General features: G+C 59.6%; 2 protein-coding genes across 2 annotated transcripts; one reads left to right on the top strand and one right to left on the bottom strand.

Annotated features, from left to right (window-relative positions):
• Nucleotides 1–84: 84 nt before the first annotated feature.
• CHLRE_09g390171v5 (uncharacterized protein) lies at nt 85–7,096 on the bottom strand. The gene is made up of 9 exons (XM_043065535.1): nt 5,955–7,096; nt 5,618–5,729; nt 5,198–5,493; nt 4,920–5,063; nt 4,599–4,797; nt 4,418–4,468; nt 4,255–4,298; nt 3,862–4,090; nt 85–3,531 (listed from the first exon to the last, which is right to left on the bottom strand). The coding sequence occupies exons 1-9, from the start codon at nt 6,332–6,334 to the stop codon at nt 2,629–2,631; spliced, it is 2,358 nt and encodes a 785-aa protein (XP_042921129.1). The 5' UTR covers nt 6,335–7,096; the 3' UTR covers nt 85–2,628.
• An 800-nt stretch (nt 7,097–7,896) lies between these two features.
• CHLRE_09g390134v5 (uncharacterized protein) lies at nt 7,897–16,727 on the top strand. The gene is made up of 22 exons (XM_043065532.1): nt 7,897–8,443; nt 8,768–8,925; nt 9,154–9,270; nt 9,412–9,576; nt 9,747–9,868; nt 9,996–10,172; nt 10,392–10,679; nt 10,858–11,558; nt 11,702–11,958; nt 12,072–12,458; nt 12,597–12,667; nt 12,789–12,848; nt 12,982–13,114; nt 13,265–13,351; nt 13,556–13,685; nt 13,825–14,103; nt 14,235–14,408; nt 14,548–14,616; nt 14,730–14,797; nt 14,970–15,152; nt 15,230–15,509; nt 15,697–16,727. Exons 1-22 carry the CDS (start codon nt 8,348–8,350, stop codon nt 15,790–15,792), a joined length of 4,098 nt encoding a protein of 1,365 aa, XP_042921128.1. The 5' UTR covers nt 7,897–8,347; the 3' UTR covers nt 15,793–16,727.
• Nucleotides 16,728–16,927: the final 200 nt, after the last annotated feature.

Below are 16,927 nucleotides of genomic sequence, written 5' to 3'. Positions count from 1 at the left end.
GTCGCTCTGTATACGTACGTTGTTTTGTACAAAACAGACGGGCAACTCGTCCCACGCGTCGTCGGGGGTTTGGATTTGCCTCCCTAACGCTTGTGTCATCGAGGGCCTGTCACCTGAACAGTGTCCCATCGCACGCCCACCTCCCATGCCCCCTTAGCCAGCTTGGGCCCACTGCAGCCGCTGCCAACAGTCTGCACAGCGCCGTCAGTGCCGGCACTCTACAGGTCTGCGCCCCTGCCAACCCTGCCGTTGCCACTGCGCCACTGTTGACTCCGTCAGACTATGTCCCAAACCAGCAACCCACTAGCTACAGGGCTGGCCCGGGCTGGCCACAGACCGTCACCCGCTGCCAAACACTTAACACTGCCCACTCAGCCCTTCTGCACCATATGGACGTGTCCGAACTTCTTCATCTTCGCCTGCGCCGTCACGAGACGAGTACAGCGCTGATAGCGGATGCCGTGGCAGCGGTGACCGAAGTTTATCCGCCCCAGCGTGTAAACTGAGTAACTGACACCGCACCCACCTTGCATGGGCATCCGAAGTCCACCCGGAACCCGTGCCCGGAACCCGCCCCCAAACAAAATGGCTGCGTGGTACACCACGAGGCAGGAGGCTAAGGGGGCTACTGAGGCGCATAGGAGCCAGCAGACACGCTGCAGGCTGCCAAAGCACTTGCACGGTAACCCTGGTCCCTGGCATGACAGGGGTATAGATAGGGCGCACATCACGCCTAACAGTAGTACACGTAACGCCCTGGCGGCTGGCGCTTTAGGCGCACCAGGACTTCCAAGCCGTGCTGGCGGGTGACTCGTGAAGGCGGCATGATTGTGCGTGCATTTCACAGCCCACCCTCGCACAACAGTGGTTGGTCAGTTGGTGTACGCCTACGCAATGGCGCAGGTTGGTTTGGCTTACACGCCCTACGTAAGATGCGGTTGACAGTTGTGATGCAGGCGTCACGTCCTTCATGCCTCTGCAAACAACAGTAACGCCATTGGTCTTCTCTGAAAGGGCTTACCATAACATTCGCAAGGACAACCGACGGCACCAAAGATTTGCGAGCTGCTCATTCTGTAGCGCCAAGCTGCCAATACGAATTACCAGTGCATCACGTCCTCTTGCCTCCAGTCCTCCACCCACGTTATCCATAAATACCCTTCCACCTTTCGTGTTCTTCAGCCAGAATCTCTCACGCAATGAATGGGAGGCTCGTCTCTCGCTTCCACTTGCCAACGGCGTCCTGCTCGGGGTCACCAATGCCCTGGCAATCAAGGCACAGTTGGCGCTGCGGCGGTGTGATCATCCAAACTGGATAGACAACATCCATCGCATGCCGCGTGCCCCCTCGCAGCCTCGTTGCACGGATGCATCACAACCACGAACCAATGCTTCATCTCCGCATCATGCAACTAACTAGCGTCTAAACTTCCCGGCACTGCTGGACTCCAGCTACGTCAAGCCATAGTACGACCATGTCTCATGCACGCCCCAACCACCGCAAAGAGTGGTCGGGAGTCGCACCCGCCAGAAAAGATGTCTACAGCATGTAATGGTGTAGCCGCTGCCTCTTCTCTTTTGAGCGTACACGGGTAAACCTACCGGTATTCGCCCCCGGACCAAAAAAAGTAAAGCTGGCTTGAGTGGACGGGCGTCTGTCGTGAAGGAATGATGCATGCCCCCACCCAACGCAGCAAACCCGGAGGCGCCAAGGCGCCAAGCCACATGCAGTACAACATACCCATCACGTGACATTAAACGTTGACAACACTGTCACACACACAAACAAATATCTCAGGAGGGACCTGGCCACGGGCCTTCTGGTCACATGACTCCATAAAACCTCAAACAAGGAGGTGGCTGCCTTAGGGAGGACAAAGGACAAATAAAACCTCAAAAAAAAGCGGCAAACGATGCCATCCGTTGGCATAAGTGATGCCTCTGAACCGACGATGCACTTCTGCTGCCGTGAACGCCTCTCAAGCGCAACGTGCGCTGTTCGTCAGGCCGCGCAAGTCACGGACAAGTGCATGCACACGACCCGAAACAACCAGCATACATCAACACACTTCCGGGTGCTGTGTTAAGCTGTTTTATGCATATAACATAGAAGCACAAGTTATACCGGCGTAGCACGATCCGATAATACCGGTATAGCGCGATCCGGCACCAGTCGCCTCCGGTTAAGAGGATTTCCCGGCTCGTTCCAGGTATTCTCACTGGTGCACTGTGCTGTCTTGGGACCATACCTAGGGACCCAGTTTACAAAACGTCAATGGTCGGCTGCTGGCCTTCCCAGAATAACCAGTAGCCCATACGGATTCTTCGTTTCGACCCCCGTCCATGGCTAAACACCCTTGCCAACAGGGGGCGCGCTCCCTCCAAACGGCATCGTAGCTGGAAGGGAGCTTGCACCACCCCCACACATACCTCCCGAGTCACACATGCTTCATTGTCAATCGTGCATGCATGCATGGAAAAGCCTGCGATGGTAAATGACATGCAACTCCCTTCACCAGTGAAAACGGCTCCCAAGCCTGCAGCCACCCACGAGCTCTCTGGGTGCTAGAGGTATCTCCAAAAGCGCCCTGCCTTAGAAGGCGTGCCGCATGCCATGCAAAAGTATGCTTACCGCGCCGACTCCAGACTCCGCCGCAGCACCTGGCTGCTGTTCGCGCTGGCAAGGCTGCGCTCGAGTAGGTGTATTTCTCCGGACGCAATCGTCTCCAGCTTTGCGACAGGCCCGGCCGGGCTGATGCCTGCCAGCGCATAGTACGAATACGCCGCAGGCGCCACCGGGACGGGCACTGCCAAGCCGCGCACCTGGGATGGCGGCACGGGCGTCATCGTGACCATGGCAGGCGCCGACAATGCGGCAGGCGCCGGCGCTAGCAGCTGCATTACCGCCGGCGAGTGCTGCCGATGCGTGATGTTCATCTGCAGGTGCGCGGGCTGCCCCGGCGCCAGCAGGAGCGCAGGGAGCTCCGCACTGCTGGCAGCGCTGGTCGCGAATGGTGCCATGCCCAGCAGTGCCGAGGCAGCGGTCGGGGGCTTGGCCACCCCAGGCACCAGGTTCGTGATGCTGTCACCCGGTGTGGTGGCGAAATACGCCATGGGCGACTCGTGGTGCAGCGGCGTGACACTGAAGACGCTGCTGCTTCCGCCGCCAGGGGCGCCGCCCGCATGCGATGCCGTGTGCGGCGTCTGGTCACTGGACCGGAGCCCCTGGCAGCCGCTGGTGCTGGAGGAGGGGACGGCCCCGCAGGCGCTGCTGATGCAGGCGTAGGCAGAGATCGTCGCCGCTGCCCCTGAGGCACAGCCGGCGCCGAAGCACCCTGCCGGCATCATGCCGCTGCCGGTCCCATTCCCCGCATTGCGCGGAGTGCAAGTGCCAAGCGCGGTGGAAGAGCGGTGCGGGCCCAGCGACGACATCTGCCGGACGGCAGGCAGCGGGCCGCCCGACGCCAGGCCCTCCATGGTGCTCCGCCGCCGCGCATTGTACTGCCGGTGCGCCATCTTCGCCTCGTTGTCCTGCGGACCGTGCGCGTGCACGCGCATGAATAAGACAGAAGGTCGGCTTCTGGCAACAGCCATACCATGCATCGAGCTTGCACGGCTGCTCGCGAGGACATACCGTACACGACACACTGCACAAAGTTTCGCCTCTGACTGGGGCTATTCTACTGGGTTTGCCCGCCCCGCTTGGTCTTGTGAAGTTTGGGTTTGGACTTCGCTTCCCTACACACAACGTTGCACACACACTCTGTCTGCTAATGCTTTCCAGTCACACACACACACACGCTTCTTCACGGGCTTCGTTTTGTTGTACTTTTAAACACACACACACACACACACACGCACCTGGCGGCGCAGCTCCTCCACCACCTCGCGGAAGGACGGCCGCACGTCCGGGTCCAGCTGCATGCAGCGCTCCGCTAGCGCGCGCACCTCTGCGGGCGCCTCGGCCGGCCAGTGCAGCTCCAGGTCGCCGGTTATGCGGCCCACCAGGATCTGCGCCGGCTGGTACTCCGCAAACGCCTTGCACCCCACCGCCATCTCGTACAGTAGCACGCCGAAAGCAAACACGTCGCTGTGGGTGACGGCAGCGGCGTAAGGGGGTGCATGCGAAGGCGTCAGATGAGTTCCAAGTGCTGGCCATGTGCTTCGGCATGTTACTCTGCCATTTGTTTTGTGGTTTGCAAGCACTACTATGTGCATGCCCAACGCTGCCATTGCCATCACCACCCGCCTGACCTGGCCAGGCGCGCCTCATAGTCCAGGCACTCGGGCGCGAGGTACTGCAGGCAGGTAGCACACCGCCGTGGGGCAGCAGGTCAAGCATGCGCACCAGTAGGTTTGCTCGGCCCTCTCTGTGATGGCATGAATGAGACACTGTCGTGCACCCAGGCACGCTTACCTGGGCCTGGCCGGCGTACTCCTCCGTGCGCGCAACGCCTGACGCGGTAACCTGCACATTTGCCAAGAGCATCAGTATTTATTAAGCCGCATGGTCAAGTCAAGAACACGAAAAAGGATTGGGCGAGTATTATGTAAACCGACCGTGCCTAGCTCCAACAGTATGCCCCCACAGCCCTCACCTTGGACAGCCCGAAATCGGCGACCTTTGCCACGAACCCGCGCTTGTCGATGCGCGAGGCGCGCAGCATCACATTCGTGGGGGACAAGTCGCCGTGGATGATCTTATAGCTGTGCAGGAGGCACATGCCGCCCGCAATCTCCTTGGCTGTCACCAGCAGCGACCGCAGCGCAGCCCACTTGCTCAGGCGGCCGCCCTCCCTGCAGCAACGTGCAACAAAGACACAGTCAATTAAACGGCCTCAGTCCGTCAGCTGTCGGCCAGGCACTACTCTGTAGCGGGCCTCAAAGCAGTAATGAAGGGCTGCTGCTGCCCGTCTCACCTGAAGGCGCCGGCACTGATGGCCCGCTGCAGGGTCCCGACCTCAGCATACTCCATGACGATGAGCGTCAGGAACTGGCCCGCCCGCGCCCCCAGCATGAACAGAACCTGCCAGAGGTCAGTGCAGCTGCCGGTGGTGCCAAGCCTGCGAGTGCGTGAGCCAGGGACAAGGGCCATCAGGAGAACAATGGAAAGCATCGTACCCCAGCAGCACGGCAATGTACATGTACGAGCGGGCGCCCAGGGGTCTGTGGAGTCCTCGAGAAACGCTCAGCTTACCGTGCCCCGGCACACCCGGCTTCCGGCAAGCTGCCACAGGGTGGCGGCAGCAGCTCAAAGCTATCCATACGCGCGTCAGCCTCCACCGCCCCGTCTCCGCCGTTCATCGCAGACAGTGAGCCACCTGCACCGGCGCCTTTGTTACCGGACACCACGTCCCGGGCGCCCGAGTGCACGGCTGTATGCGCAGCTTCCCAGCTGGCGCGCGCGCGCTGCACATCCGCCTCCGTAAGCACCGCGCTCTGGAAGTCGTACGTTTGCAGGCAGTTCGGGTGCGCCAGGCACTTGCTGAGCACCTGTGGGCAACCATGCGGCGGTATGGGCAAGTCGGGTGAGCAGAGCTTAGCAAATTATTATGTACATGCACGCAGCAACATACCATGTTTAGACAGTCCATGGGCAGTACGCCGTCCAGCTTACCGCCTCCTTGTAGCAGGAGTCCATCCATGATTTCTCATCGCTCACGAGCACCTTGACGGCCACACGCCCCTCCTGCTTCCAATTACCGGATAGCACGACGCCATAACCACCACTGCGGTACACCGATCGAAGGAAATGGGGACGGTTGGGGAAACCAGCACTAAACGTGAAGCCGCATCGTCGTGTCAACACATGCGAGGCCTATGGCTTTTAGCGTCCGGTGGTGTCCCTCTCCCAGACTGTCTTGTCTGTACACTGTTGCATCCAACATGAGCAACACGTCACAAATACTGTTGGATCACCAATCTCACTACAAGCTGTACGCGCGCTTTCTCACCGCCCGAGCAGGTGCAGAGCCGCCACTTCGTGCGCCAGCTGGCCGGCGGTCGAGAACCGGAGCTGGGGCTGGAGGCCACAGATGCTCACAGGACCTGACGCAGACTCGCTGGCACTATTTCCCAGGTCGCCCAGGCCCATCGCCATGAAGTCGATGCTGTAGGGCCGGCCATCGCCGGCGGTCGGGGAGTCGCCGCCGTTGGTGAAGATTGAGGGGCTAGCTGCACCCACGCCACTCGGCCCCCACCCGTCCGTTGTCACGAATCCATGCGTCCTCAAAGACAGAAGCATAGCAGGCGTGGGCAATCGCCCCACTATGGACGGCTCGGTCGGCGTTGAGGCCGCGCGGTCGCTGCTGGGCTTCAGGTACTCTTCACGCATCAGCGGGGTCTCAGTAACCGGCACGCCGACTGACCGTCGACCGTCATGGCTGACTGTCTTGGCTGACTGCAATTGGTTGAGCTGTCCAGATATGTCGTCTTGTATGCTCGTCCGAAAGGGAACGGAAGGGCGACTGCTTGTCAGGTTTGAAGGCCCGGACGTGCACCGCGCTCCTTGCGCTCCACGCTCCTTTCCCGGTGAGCCTACCGCCAGCTCCGATAACGAAGACGAACTACATGTATGTAGTGTGGTCTTCACAGGGTTCAATAGACTAGAGGCGGGCTGCGACAGGGCTTCAGCGGAGAACGCCGAAGCCTTCTCCACGCCCATGTACGCCGCGGCGCCATGCTCTGAAGATGGTTGGCCATCTTTAGAGCCTCTGAAGCAGCTAAAAAGACTGTCAAGCATCTAACTTGGCGCGCCGGCCCTAGAATGGCGGAAAGTAGCAGCCCGGTACATAGGGCTGTTGCAGCTAAGTCATAGTCCGTAGCATTCGTAGCACGCTGCGCAACAATCCGTTCAGGCGGCCGCGCCCGTGCTGGGATACTTTCGGCTTTCTAGACCTCAGTTTGCCTTCAGTAAGCGCGTTTACTGTCGGCCTGAGCACCAAAATGATTCAAGCAGTGCTATGCAGCAATTCGGTGAAACAAGTCGGCAAAAAACGAGCCTTGCGCGGGAAAGCCGACTAAAAGGGGGATTTCTTCTGATATAGCCGTACTTTTCCTACAGCGCTTCCTGGCGACAAGCAATGCTGCATACAACGTAAACATAGAGCTGGTTGTAAACGTCGGGAACTGTGCAGCCGTGTTCGGCCCGCGGGTGGTGCCGCCCACGGTGCACCCCCTCCCCTGTCTTCTCCACTGCGCATTGTATTTCATCTTTGTTGCATCAGGTTGCATCGCACCCCCTCCCCCCATGCCCCTGTGCCATCGCACATCCACGTTACAGCCTCCGTCTACTGCGCCCTTTTTGCAGCTGAAGGGCAGTCATGCCCACAATGTTGGCCAGCCGAGCATTGCCCCGCGCAGGGCAGTCATGCTCCATGTGCGTCAGGACGTTTCCTCCCTGCTGCATGTTTGGCGTTTGTGGCAGGCCCGTCGGCTCACAATTTCTCCCGTGGGCACCCGGGACACGTCAAGGCGCAGCGATGGCTGGGAAAGGGTCCGTGGAAATGGTCGATGCTTGGCTTGCGTAGGACTGGACCGGGTCATGACAGATTTTGGACAGTGCCAACAAGGCAATAGCGCAGGATCGTGCCTGGGGGCCGTCCGAATAAGACTGCTCCGACAGCGGACTGTATCAATGGCCTGGTCCAGCCTGGGTGTGCACCCTGTTGGCGACCCGAACGGTTGGGCCACATTTGTTTGTACGGCAGTAAACATCACGTAGGTACACAATAGTTCAAGGCTCGTTGGACCAGGCTAAACACGCTGCAGGGATGCAACGCTGGCTGCCGGCGCCATTGGGTGCGCCAGAAAGGGGCCCAAATCGACCCAGAGCCTGCAGAATGCGAGGGAAGCCGCACGCTCGGACTCGGAGCGACTTTAATTTCCTAATAGTTTCAGGTTTGGATAGGCCGTCATGACGTCAAATACGTGCGACCAGTCAAAGCCAACGACGAGCATCAGGGTGAAACCCCAGAGTCGAAACCGAGGTGACACAATGTATAACCTGTCCGTCGAGGGTGCCTGTACGTTCCTTTGCAGTCATAATTCTTCAACATTGCATACAACACCGTGCAATTCAGTAGAAGCCTTTCCCTATAGCGTCGCATTTACGGCCTGACGTGCATACTCCCGCACAGCTTCAGATTATCTAGTTCACAAAAAGATACAGCATGCATCTATTAACATAGGCTGCAGAACAGTTATAAACCGGAGCCACAGACGCGGACTCATTTCTGCTGCGCCCTAGCTGAGGGTGCTAGCGGACCTGAAAATTGGTGAACTACGGATGTGCCTAGGTGGCGTAGCCTCAGTCTGGCGACGCGGACTTGCGGTGGTCGTGACCATCATGTGTCTTCTGCCCAGCGCATCGGGCCAAAGCGCTGAGGTCCAAGTGAATACGCCGCAAGAGCTCAGGGCTGCTCTTGACGCAGGGGCCACCAAGGTAAACAGAAATGGCGTGATGCTGCTTTTATCGTCTTCAGCCGGGCGCCGAGCACAGCGAAACACAGTGTTTGGCACGTGCGCGAGGTGTCATCATAGCGCCAAGGGATGGGACCCGGTTTGCCGGGCTCAGGTTTGGGGGCTTCCAGCACGCGCTGACACCATCCACACCCGACCTGTTAATGACGAGTGTGGTGGGAACGAATGCGTACGTAGACCAGAGCGGACGGCGGAGTGGGCTTGCAGGCGGCACGAGAGTAGGCAGTCAGTAGCGCAAGACCTCCGCTGGCCGTCATTTGACCTGTGTTGACGCCCCCGCTGACAGGTGGCAGTTATGGACAACCTCGCCTTTACAACAGAAAACTGGCCGAGTGCGGTTCAGATTGTGCGCTCCGTGATGCTGTATTCCCCGTACCGCGTGAAGCTCGACCTTTGCGGAGCCAATCAGAAGGCACGGCCGCTGTTCAACGTCACCAGCGCAGGGTAGGCGCCACTCCGCCAGGACGAGCAAGATCAACCGGGGTGAACATAGAGCCAGCCAGCATTCTGCCGACGGGGCAGCGTGTGGAAGCAGCCCCGGAAACCCCCAAGAGACAACAGTAGACATGACGTTGCGGGTGGTCGGCCGTCACGGCCTAGCTAGAACCTTCGCCGACGCTGAAGCCATTTATAACTCGCATTCGCGCACGTTTATATTGACATATGATACAGGAGCCTGCTGGTGCAGCGATTCTTCCTGCGCAACCTGATGCCGTCCACGCCCCAGGACCTCACCGGCTTGGGGCCTGTGCCAGCGTTCCTCAGCAGCGGCGGCCGGATATCTTTTAGGTGCGAACGGGCCCTGAAGCCTGCCATGTTGCTCCGGCCATGCAAACAATCAATGGGAATGAGCCTCTCTAGGTTGAGCACGGCGTGGGCCACCCTGTTTGTCTGCTGACCCTAACTGCGCCCTTGTACGTACGACTGCAGCGTCGTGGTGTTCCACTTCCTGCCCTCCACTACTTGGGTGTTCACGGCACCGGCGGAGCAGAGCTTTTGGGCACGTGAGCACAACGTCATGACGGATATGTACACGGGCGGCCTGCTGCAACTGGAGGCGCCGGCACTGTACGTGCTTGCGTACTCCTCTCCTCAGTAAGTTATGGCCGGGCGTGCGTGGCAGTGATGTAGCAGATGTGATCAGCTCGTCCTGGATACCGTGCGGCGTACCGTCATTGAACGGCTGGGTCGCGCAGGGTTAGGGCGGTTTGCGTGAAAGGCTGGATGTGTAACAGCATGGCCTTGCTTGCATCGAGTGCGTGCAGGTACTCGGTGGCGGTGTGCTACGCACCGGTGGACCTCGAGGGCTGCTACGCAGACAACGACGACAAAACCACCTTGGTCTACTGCCTATACACGTTCGCTGACGCGTTGCGCAACCCGCACGGTGAGCACCTTTTTGGAACTCGCATTACCCTCGCTCGCTCTGCCCTAAACCCGGTGCCCGTGCATGCCGCCGTATGTATGCTGGCTTTGAGCACTTTCGCACTTTCGCACTTTTTGTGCCCGCGCAGTTCGATACGCGCGCATCTTCCACGATGTTGGCGTGGACCGTGTAGCCTACAACCCGCGCAACCCCATCGTGCTCACCGCCCCCAAGACTTACTCCGCTTGCCCTGGGGCGCGGCCCAGCATCAACATGGACGCCGTGTACGCGGGCGTGGCGGTGCGCGCACCCCTGGAATTAATAGGTACGTCTTGGTGTGCGTGGCGTGTGGTGCGTGGAGTGCATATGATAAGGGCGGCGCATACGGTGCAAGCGCCATGCATTGCGGCCCCGCCGGTCACCTGCCTGACCTACATCCCTCACTTCGACTCTAGCTACATGCGGTAGACCCACATACGTACGTGTATGCCGTACCATGCGCAACACTTGCAATCTACGCTCTCCCCATCCATGCTGCTGACAGGCCTGCGCTTCCGCGGCTCTCTGCCCACCAACTATACTACGTGGCCGCGCAACCTCCCGCTTTTGCTGGGCCTGATGAACAACGAGGGCACAGGCTCTGTGTCCATCATCAATAGCACAGTGGAGGTACCCGACCTGGCAACAACCGTGCGCGTGCTCAAGTCCCTGCCGAGCAAGGACACCGCTGAGCCGTCGAGGCCAAACCTTCAGCCGACAGTGGACGCCTGGCCCACAGCCGCCGCGCTAGCAGATGCGCAGGCGATGGTGGACTCGTCCAAAGTCGTTGCAGGTAGGGGACTGCATTGTATGTTTTGGTAACAGCCATTCCTTTCCACTGCAACAGCAGTCCCGAGGATTGTAACCCATGCCGCCATGCGTCATGGCGTGTAGCCTTACTTGCATGGGGTGTGTGTGTGCTAATGAAGGGTCTGCCTGCTTCTGCTCTTGCCAACATCCCTCCAATGCAGGCGGCGGCTGGATTGTGGACGCCTGGGCGTTTCGCACCTTCAACATTCAACCCTCAACTGGCCTCGTGAACAACTTTAGCGTCATGCCGACCCTGCCCGCCGCGCCCGGCTTCCACATCAGCAACTGGGTGCTGTCCCAAAATTCGTGGCAGCAATTTGCCAGCCTGAACGTATACGACTCTCTCAGCACGCCCAGCGCTGCTGTGTGGCGCTTCAGTAATGTGCGAGTGGAGCAGGCCAACATCACCAACGTGCGGTCGATGTGCTTTGGCGCTGCCATAGAGCAGGGCTCAGCCATGCGAAGCCAGGTGGCTGTGGTGGCTACGGACGTGCAGCTGCGTGCGGCTCTGGCTCGCGCGGCTCGCTACATTCAGGTGGTGTCTGACATCAAGTTGGACCCCGCCAACTGGCCCTCCGGCGACAACGCGCTGCTGGTAGAGGCCGGCATCATCGAGGTGCGCGGCTGCCACCCGCTGCCCGGCATGAGGTACACCATCGACCTCAGCAACCTGCGAGGCGTGGTGCGCAGCTCGGGCCGGTTGCTGTTGCAGGGCAATCTGCGCTTCGTGAACCTGGCCTGGCAGTCACTGTCGGCGACTGACGTGATGAAGGTGGCGAGCGGCGGCATGGACCTGTCGCTGCTGGGCGCGTTCGAGGTGGTGCTCAACCGCGCCGGCGGCGTGGGTACCGTGGAGATGGAGGTGGGTGTGATGGATAAGGTCGTCCTTGGCCATGTTTAGACCTTGCTGAAGCCTGCGCTGTACCCGGCACCCAGCAGTAAGAGCGCCCCTCCGTGGCCACCTCTTGACCCTGCGTTGTCACAACGTTGCTTGGCTGCGTGCAGGGAGTGGTGCTCCAGGAAATGCTGGGCGCGCCCGGCAACGGTGCGCTGCGCCCTTCTGACCTGCTGGCTGTGCTGCACCTCAACGCCGTCACACCTGAGACCCGGCTGCGCAACGTGACTGTGGGGAGCAGCGCCGTCATGCTGGGCATGTGGGGCATGGACCAGTGGGGCACGCAATCGGGTTCCTGGATTTTCATCAACACCGAGTTGCAGTGGGCGCCGTCGGAGCTAGTTGCCTCTACCGCGAGCAATGACAGGTGCGGCGTCCCAGCGTGCTTATTGCTGTGGACATGGCCGTTTCACACTGCCAGCCACAAAGCCCCATTATAACGTTGAGCGACGTTGCCTGTGTACCACGCACTGACTGCAGTGGGACCGATGAAGGTGCTTCAACGAACGTGGTCGTCATTGCCGTGCCGGCGGCTGTGGGCGGCGCAGCGCTGTTGGCTGGAGTGATCTTCGGAGTCATCTACCTGCGGCGGAGGCACCAGAGTAGCGGCAGCAACAGCGTCAAAGCCGCTGGTTACGCCTGCAAGGATACGGAGGATGGCGGCGGCGGCCGTGAAGTTACCGACACGAGTTCCAGCAACTCCATTGCCGGTGACATGGGCGCTGCAGCGGCAGACCCCATGCGGCTTACTGGCAAAGGCGACGGTCCTGAATTGCTGGGCTCGGGACACGGCACCGATGTGTTGATTGCGGCTGGCGCGCACACAACCCCGCGCGCCAGCACCGCGCCGGATGGCCCAGCAAGCAGGTGACCTCCTTTGCAATGCTGCAGCTGTTGCTGTCGGGATAGGTCTTGCGTGCTGGTGTTGTCTCTCCGTGCTCGGTGGGGTAGCGCTTGCGTGGTCATGCGCTGAATTCGGTGCGCTTTCACTGTACTCCTCTGCAGCCGCGGGCCTCTAAATGACATCGACGCAGCGAAGCGCGCCATCGCCGCCGGCCGGCCCACCGTGGCGCCGAGTGAGTCAAACAATGTGCATGGGAAACGCTTGCTTAGCGACACGCGTCTTTGTTAGCTTGCAAGTTTGGTTTGGTCTCCTTTGATTGCCAGCCCTCACTACTGCGTACGCCCTGAAAGCAGGCAGCCGCACTGCCGTGGATGAGCTTGAGCTTCAGGCAGTCCTGGGCGAGGGCAGCTACGGTAAGTGTACACTTGCCGTATACGTTAGCACCCAGGTTGTGTGCGTCACTGGCCTGGCGCACGTTACTGGGGCTTGTGACCTGTCTGCACGAGCAAACCGCCCTTTGGTGTGTCCCTCTCCTCTGAATCACAGGCCGCGTGTACCGTGCGCTGTGGTGCGGCACCACCGTGGCCGTCAAGGTCATCCTGCTGCCGGCGCACATGAGCGGCCGCGAGCGCCACGAGCGCATGGCGGTGATGGAGGCAGCTATCAGCAGCAGCCTCAGGTGGGCGCGCGCGGCCTTGATGCAAAAGAGCTTTGGACAAGTGTAGCAAGTCGTTGCGACTATCGGATCGCAGAGCCTTGCAATGCACGCCTGCTTGTGGCTGACATTCCTAATTGTTCCCGCGTGTTGCTCGTGCTCCTCTCCTTGCAGCCATCCCAATGTGGTGCAGACTTACACATACACGGTGGAGGAGGTGCAAGGAGCCAAGGCCCGGGCGGCGTCACGCCTTCAACACGAGTAAGTGCAATCGCGTCGGCTAGCCTTGCGGCACAAGCCACGTGCACCACATGCAGCTTGCTTGGGAAGTTTCCCAGCGGCCTTGCAACGCATGGCGGGCTCCAGACTCCAGGGTACCAGACCTGGATTTCGGGGCAGTTGTTCCATTCCGTTTTATCAGCAATTTTTCTTCATTTATCACGGCCTGTAACGCTAATCACGCAGGTCATTAAATCACAGCACGAACCCGAACTCGGTGCCGGCCATGCACCTACTGTCCTTTGGAACCCGGAACGATGCTAGCGGCACTGGTGGTGGCTGCGCTTCCAACAACTCTGACTTGGTCGGCTACGAGGTATGCCCCAGTCGCCATTTACATCCGCTCTCGGGCTGCTTTTGTATCACAGCAGGCGTTCAGCACTTGCATGCCTTGCCGGCAGCCCCTGTCAATGGTTCTTTGATAGAGCGGCGCTTTTTGCTGCTCCGCCTTGCAGATCCGGCTGGTTCAGGAATTTTGCGACCAGGGCAGCCTGCGCGACAAGCTCAATGACCTGGTCTTCCTTAAACCGGCGGCGCCGCTTGCTGCTGCCACCGCTTCTAACACGGGACCTGATCGGCACATGTCGATGCCGGGGAACTCGCCTGTTGCTGGCGCAAGCGCGGACGTGGCGACGCCTGGCCGCGTTGGCAGCGCTCGCAACCTGCCGACCGGCCGCAGCAGCGTCAGCGTGACCTCTGAGCACGTTAACCGCGTGAAGGGCTCGGCTGGCATGGTGAGGATGCAGGGTTGGCCTTTTGCCGTACACTGCGCCGGCTACCGGTGTCCGCTGGACTAGGTGCTTACGCACATGCCCGCCCTTCAGCTGTGCAGCACTTGCTGCTTACTACCTGTTTGCTTCCGCAGGCGCCCACAAACCCTGTACTGGTGGTGGACCTGGCCGCGGTGCTTGACACCGCCATCGACATTGCGCGCGCCGTGGCGCACCTGCACCGCGAGGGTATCGTGCACGCGGACCTCAAGCCGCGCAACGTGCTGCTCAAGGGCTCCACACACGACCCCCGAGGGTTCGTGGCCAAGGTAGGAGCGAAGCCGGGTGTGGGACGGCTGAAAGGTCCGTGTTTGCACCGGGCTCTTACGCACACGCACCTTGTGCACGCATGCAGTACCTTTCCTGGATGTGGATCTCACGGTATCCCTCGCTACTGTCTGCATGCAGGTGGCTGACTTCGGTCTGTCCATGCGGCTAGACCACGACGAGACGCACATCAGCAACGCCTTTCACGGGGTGGGTGCGCCAACCACGTATGGGGCCTGTGTTCAACCACCGGAAATGAAACGGACAAAGCTTATTAATGGTTTGATTTCTAACATTGCTCCCGAGCTTGTTCGCTGTAACAGACGCTCGCTTACATGGCGCCCGAGACGCTGCTCCATGGGCACGTGTCCCGTGCCAGTGACGTCTACAGGTGGGCTCAAGGGGGTTGTACGTACCAGCCCAAACTAAACCAAACCAAGCCAAACTAGCGAGGGTCAAGAAGAGCCACATCATCGCGCTCCGGTGTAATGCCATCGGACCTTGTGTGCCCAAAGACCACCAGTCTCTGTACTGACCTTGACCTTGCTCCTCCAATGATACAGCTTCGGCATCCTGCTGTACGAGCTGTACAGCGGCGAGACGGCGTACACGGACGTGCCCAAGGCGCTGCTGGGGCACGCCATCACGAAGGACAACCTGCGGCCCGTGTTCCCGCCGGCCCTGGGCGCGCCCTTTGAGTACCAGCTGCTAGCATGCCGCTGCTGGGAGAGCAACCCGGAGATAAGGTGAGTGGAGGCCGTCCCTAGATTACTGAAGGCACAAACACGAAATGATGTTCCCTGCCATCGAATGGCCTTTGCAGGCCCGAGTTTGACTTCATCGTTGACGAGCTAAAGCGCCTGCGCTGCCGGCTGTGCGGCTCGGCTGACGGGTGCAGCGCCTTTGGCAGCAACACCGGCGCAGCCAGTGCACGGCGTACGGATGCAGGCACCACGCTGCTGAACGGCGCTCGCCTGATGGTCCCGGACCGGAGCCTCAGCTGCAGCAACACGGCCGGCACCATTCTCCAGCCCAGCCTCAAGGCGCGGCCTGCAGAGCAGTGGGGGATGCCGTCCATACGCGACGACGAGCTGGCGCATGAGGTCAGGCAGCGGTGCAGGGCGCGCGCTAGAACCGCTGGCATGGGTGGGGCACGCGCAACACTCGTTTGGGTACGGTATCGACAGTTCTGGGTCGCCGCGTTCCCTTGATCACTAGATCGGATACTCAATATTGCGGCGGCTTTGCTTTTCCTTTCTAAGCATTGCTTTGTCTGCACCAATCCCACAGGATGAACATTTTGTCGCGAACACGGGCGGTGGACTCCGCAGCGGCTCCCTTGACCACACCTGCCGCTCGGACGCTGAGCTTAAGGAGCTGCATTAGTAGCGCGGAAGCAGCAGGGTAATGCACCATTACAATGGATTGTCATCAGCAAGTACGGCGTTGCTTGTCATACTATATCGCACGCACGGATTGGCGCATATGTTAGCACTAGCAGCACCGCATCTGTGCCAACTTGCTTGGCAGCGCTGAACTTGATGTAAGAGGTCCTCCACACGGAAAGCAGTGCGTACCTCCATCTTGTACATTCCTTAATTTCTTAATGGCAGTTTGCAGGATGGATTGGTTCGTGCTGTAAGTGTTAAGGGTACCGATGCGTTGAAAATGAGGATTGGTGATTGCTACAGTGGGCCAATGCTGTCTGTTTGATATGCCTTGTGAATCAACTCATTACTGTTGCGCTCAAGTAGTTATGTGCATCATTCATCAATCAGACTCTAAAGCATACATTGAGAAATGACCTATACGGTACCACATTGCGCATCTAGAAGAAATAGCGCACGGTTGAGGAGGATGTAGGGCGACCACACTGTCATCTCTTGGTGACGTTCAACGCCTTTGATAGGTCCCTCTGTCGCATGCCGTTGTAGCCTGGCAAGTTCCAAGGCGATTGACAGTTGACTGATAGCATCACTGGCAGAAGGATGGTCCCTGATGGTCAGGGGAGCTAGAGCCGCTGGTGGTTCGTCAAAAGCGGTACAAAAGGGATGTGCACATTATCTAAGTGTGTTGAATGGCAATTTCCAATTACCTATACCATATCGCGCATTTACAGCCTAGAATTACAAGACTACGGCGGGCTGGGAGGCAGGCTTTTTACGCTACACGGAACTGGGGCCGAACAGGCGGCTCAGGCGCAACGACCAGGGCAGCCATTTATTGAGAATGCTTTTCAGACCAGTTACTCACGCCAGTTACTGTACACCCTCACCAGTTGCCGGGCCACAGCGAACCTGCTGTTGTAACCTGACCTTGGCCCAAACCACCTGGCAGGCAGGCGTGGAGGGATGGGAAGGGGGAAGGGGGGGGGCGGGAGAGGGGCGAGCAAGGCGGCAAGGGCGAGGGGGCAAAACGGCGGCCTCTCGTGTTGGATGGGTGGGTGGACGGGGGGGAGCAGCATCACTCGGCAGTCGGAGGAGTCTGCAAAACCAGCGTGCCTCTGTTCTTCTGCAGCTTA

The sequence above is a fragment of the Chlamydomonas reinhardtii genome, chromosome 9, assembly GCF_000002595.2.
Source record: "Chlamydomonas reinhardtii strain CC-503 cw92 mt+ chromosome 9, whole genome shotgun sequence".
Taxonomy (NCBI): Eukaryota; Viridiplantae; Chlorophyta; class Chlorophyceae; order Chlamydomonadales; family Chlamydomonadaceae; genus Chlamydomonas; species Chlamydomonas reinhardtii.
This window is presented reverse-complemented; position numbering and strand designations above follow the sequence as displayed.